The sequence below is a fragment of the Colobus angolensis genome, unplaced genomic scaffold, assembly GCF_000951035.1.
Source record: "Colobus angolensis palliatus isolate OR3802 unplaced genomic scaffold, Cang.pa_1.0 Scaffold457, whole genome shotgun sequence".
Classification (NCBI taxonomy): domain Eukaryota; kingdom Metazoa; phylum Chordata; class Mammalia; order Primates; family Cercopithecidae; genus Colobus; species Colobus angolensis.
Window position 1 is genome coordinate 7,842 of NW_012118010.1, and position 1,086 is coordinate 8,927.

At 46.0% G+C, this 1,086-nt stretch overlaps 1 protein-coding gene across 1 annotated transcript in view; it reads left to right on the forward strand.

The window, feature by feature from the left end:
• Nucleotides 1-127: 127 nt before the first annotated feature.
• Nucleotides 128-1,086, forward strand: part of FBXO7 (F-box protein 7) — a gene marked incomplete at both ends in the record, with an annotated part of 13,265 nt that continues 12,306 nt past the window's right edge. Inside the window, one exon of the mRNA XM_011958048.1 lies at nt 128-251. Coding sequence (XP_011813438.1) covers nt 128-251 — 124 coding nt within the window. The remainder of the gene's footprint in view (nt 252-1,086) is intronic.

Consider the following 1,086-nt stretch of genomic DNA (forward strand, 5'->3'; position numbering starts at 1 on the left):
CGGGGAGTGCGGAGTGCTGGGTTTGGGTGCAGGGCGGGTTGGCGTCATCTGTGGGCTGCAGGCGCGGGCGTGGCCGGGCGCTAGGCCAGGTGCGGGGACGCCGGGGGTGGGGGGACTTTCACTGGAGGCCTCGGCTCTTCCGGGCGTCGCGGAGCAGGGGGGTGCCGGCGACTGGACGCGCGGGTGGTCGGCTGGGGTCCCGCTCCTGGAGAACATGGCGCGGCCTCCCGGGAGCTCCGGTCCCCTCCTGGGTGAGTCATGGCCTCTGGTCTTGCAGTAAACGAAACCGGGGAGAGGAGGGAACGCAAAATTCCCACAACTGGTTAGATTTCAAGTTGGAAATGATGAGCTTGGCTTGGGTTAAACCTTTCTGAACTGTCAGGGGTAGTTTTAGAAAGTACAGCGTGTAGGCGTGTTTCAGCCCTTTGATTTTCTTGGGCGAAATGTTGCTTTTTTTGCTAAAACTGAGGCAAACGTTGATCTTGAGAGCTTGCAGTTTGGGGGCGGTAAAGTTGAAAAAGGATCATATTCTGTTACTAGTTTATGGGACTGCAGATGAAGCTGCTTTGTTTCCCTAAAAGATATTTTTTCGGGGACAACAATTTGGGAGTAAAGCGGCACGGTAAGACTGGTCCTCTTGAAATACTGAGCTAGTGAATTTGAAACTTGAGTGTGCTAAGGAAAAATAAAAAAGCTGTTCCCTGGGGATTTTTAGGTGAATTCTTCAAAAACAAAAACCTTCCTACATTTTCACCTTATTTTTAGGGAGTTGGGTAAAATGAGGCCGTTATTCTGAACTTCTTGCCCTTTCATTTTTCTGGATAGAACATTATTAGATTGAAAGTAAGCCTGTTTTTTTCCTGATTAAAAAAATAAACCCTAAATAAGATACTGACATAACTCCTTTTAAATATTATGGTAAGTGACATGCCTACTGTTATTTCTTGTTGTTAAACCCGTGTGTTTTGCATACTGGCATCATTACCAGTAGGTTATGAGTAGAAGATTGAATAAATCTTCAAACTTAATCTTTCAAAGGTATTACCATGTGTATATATATGTTTTATTATTTTTAAATTAGGCAGT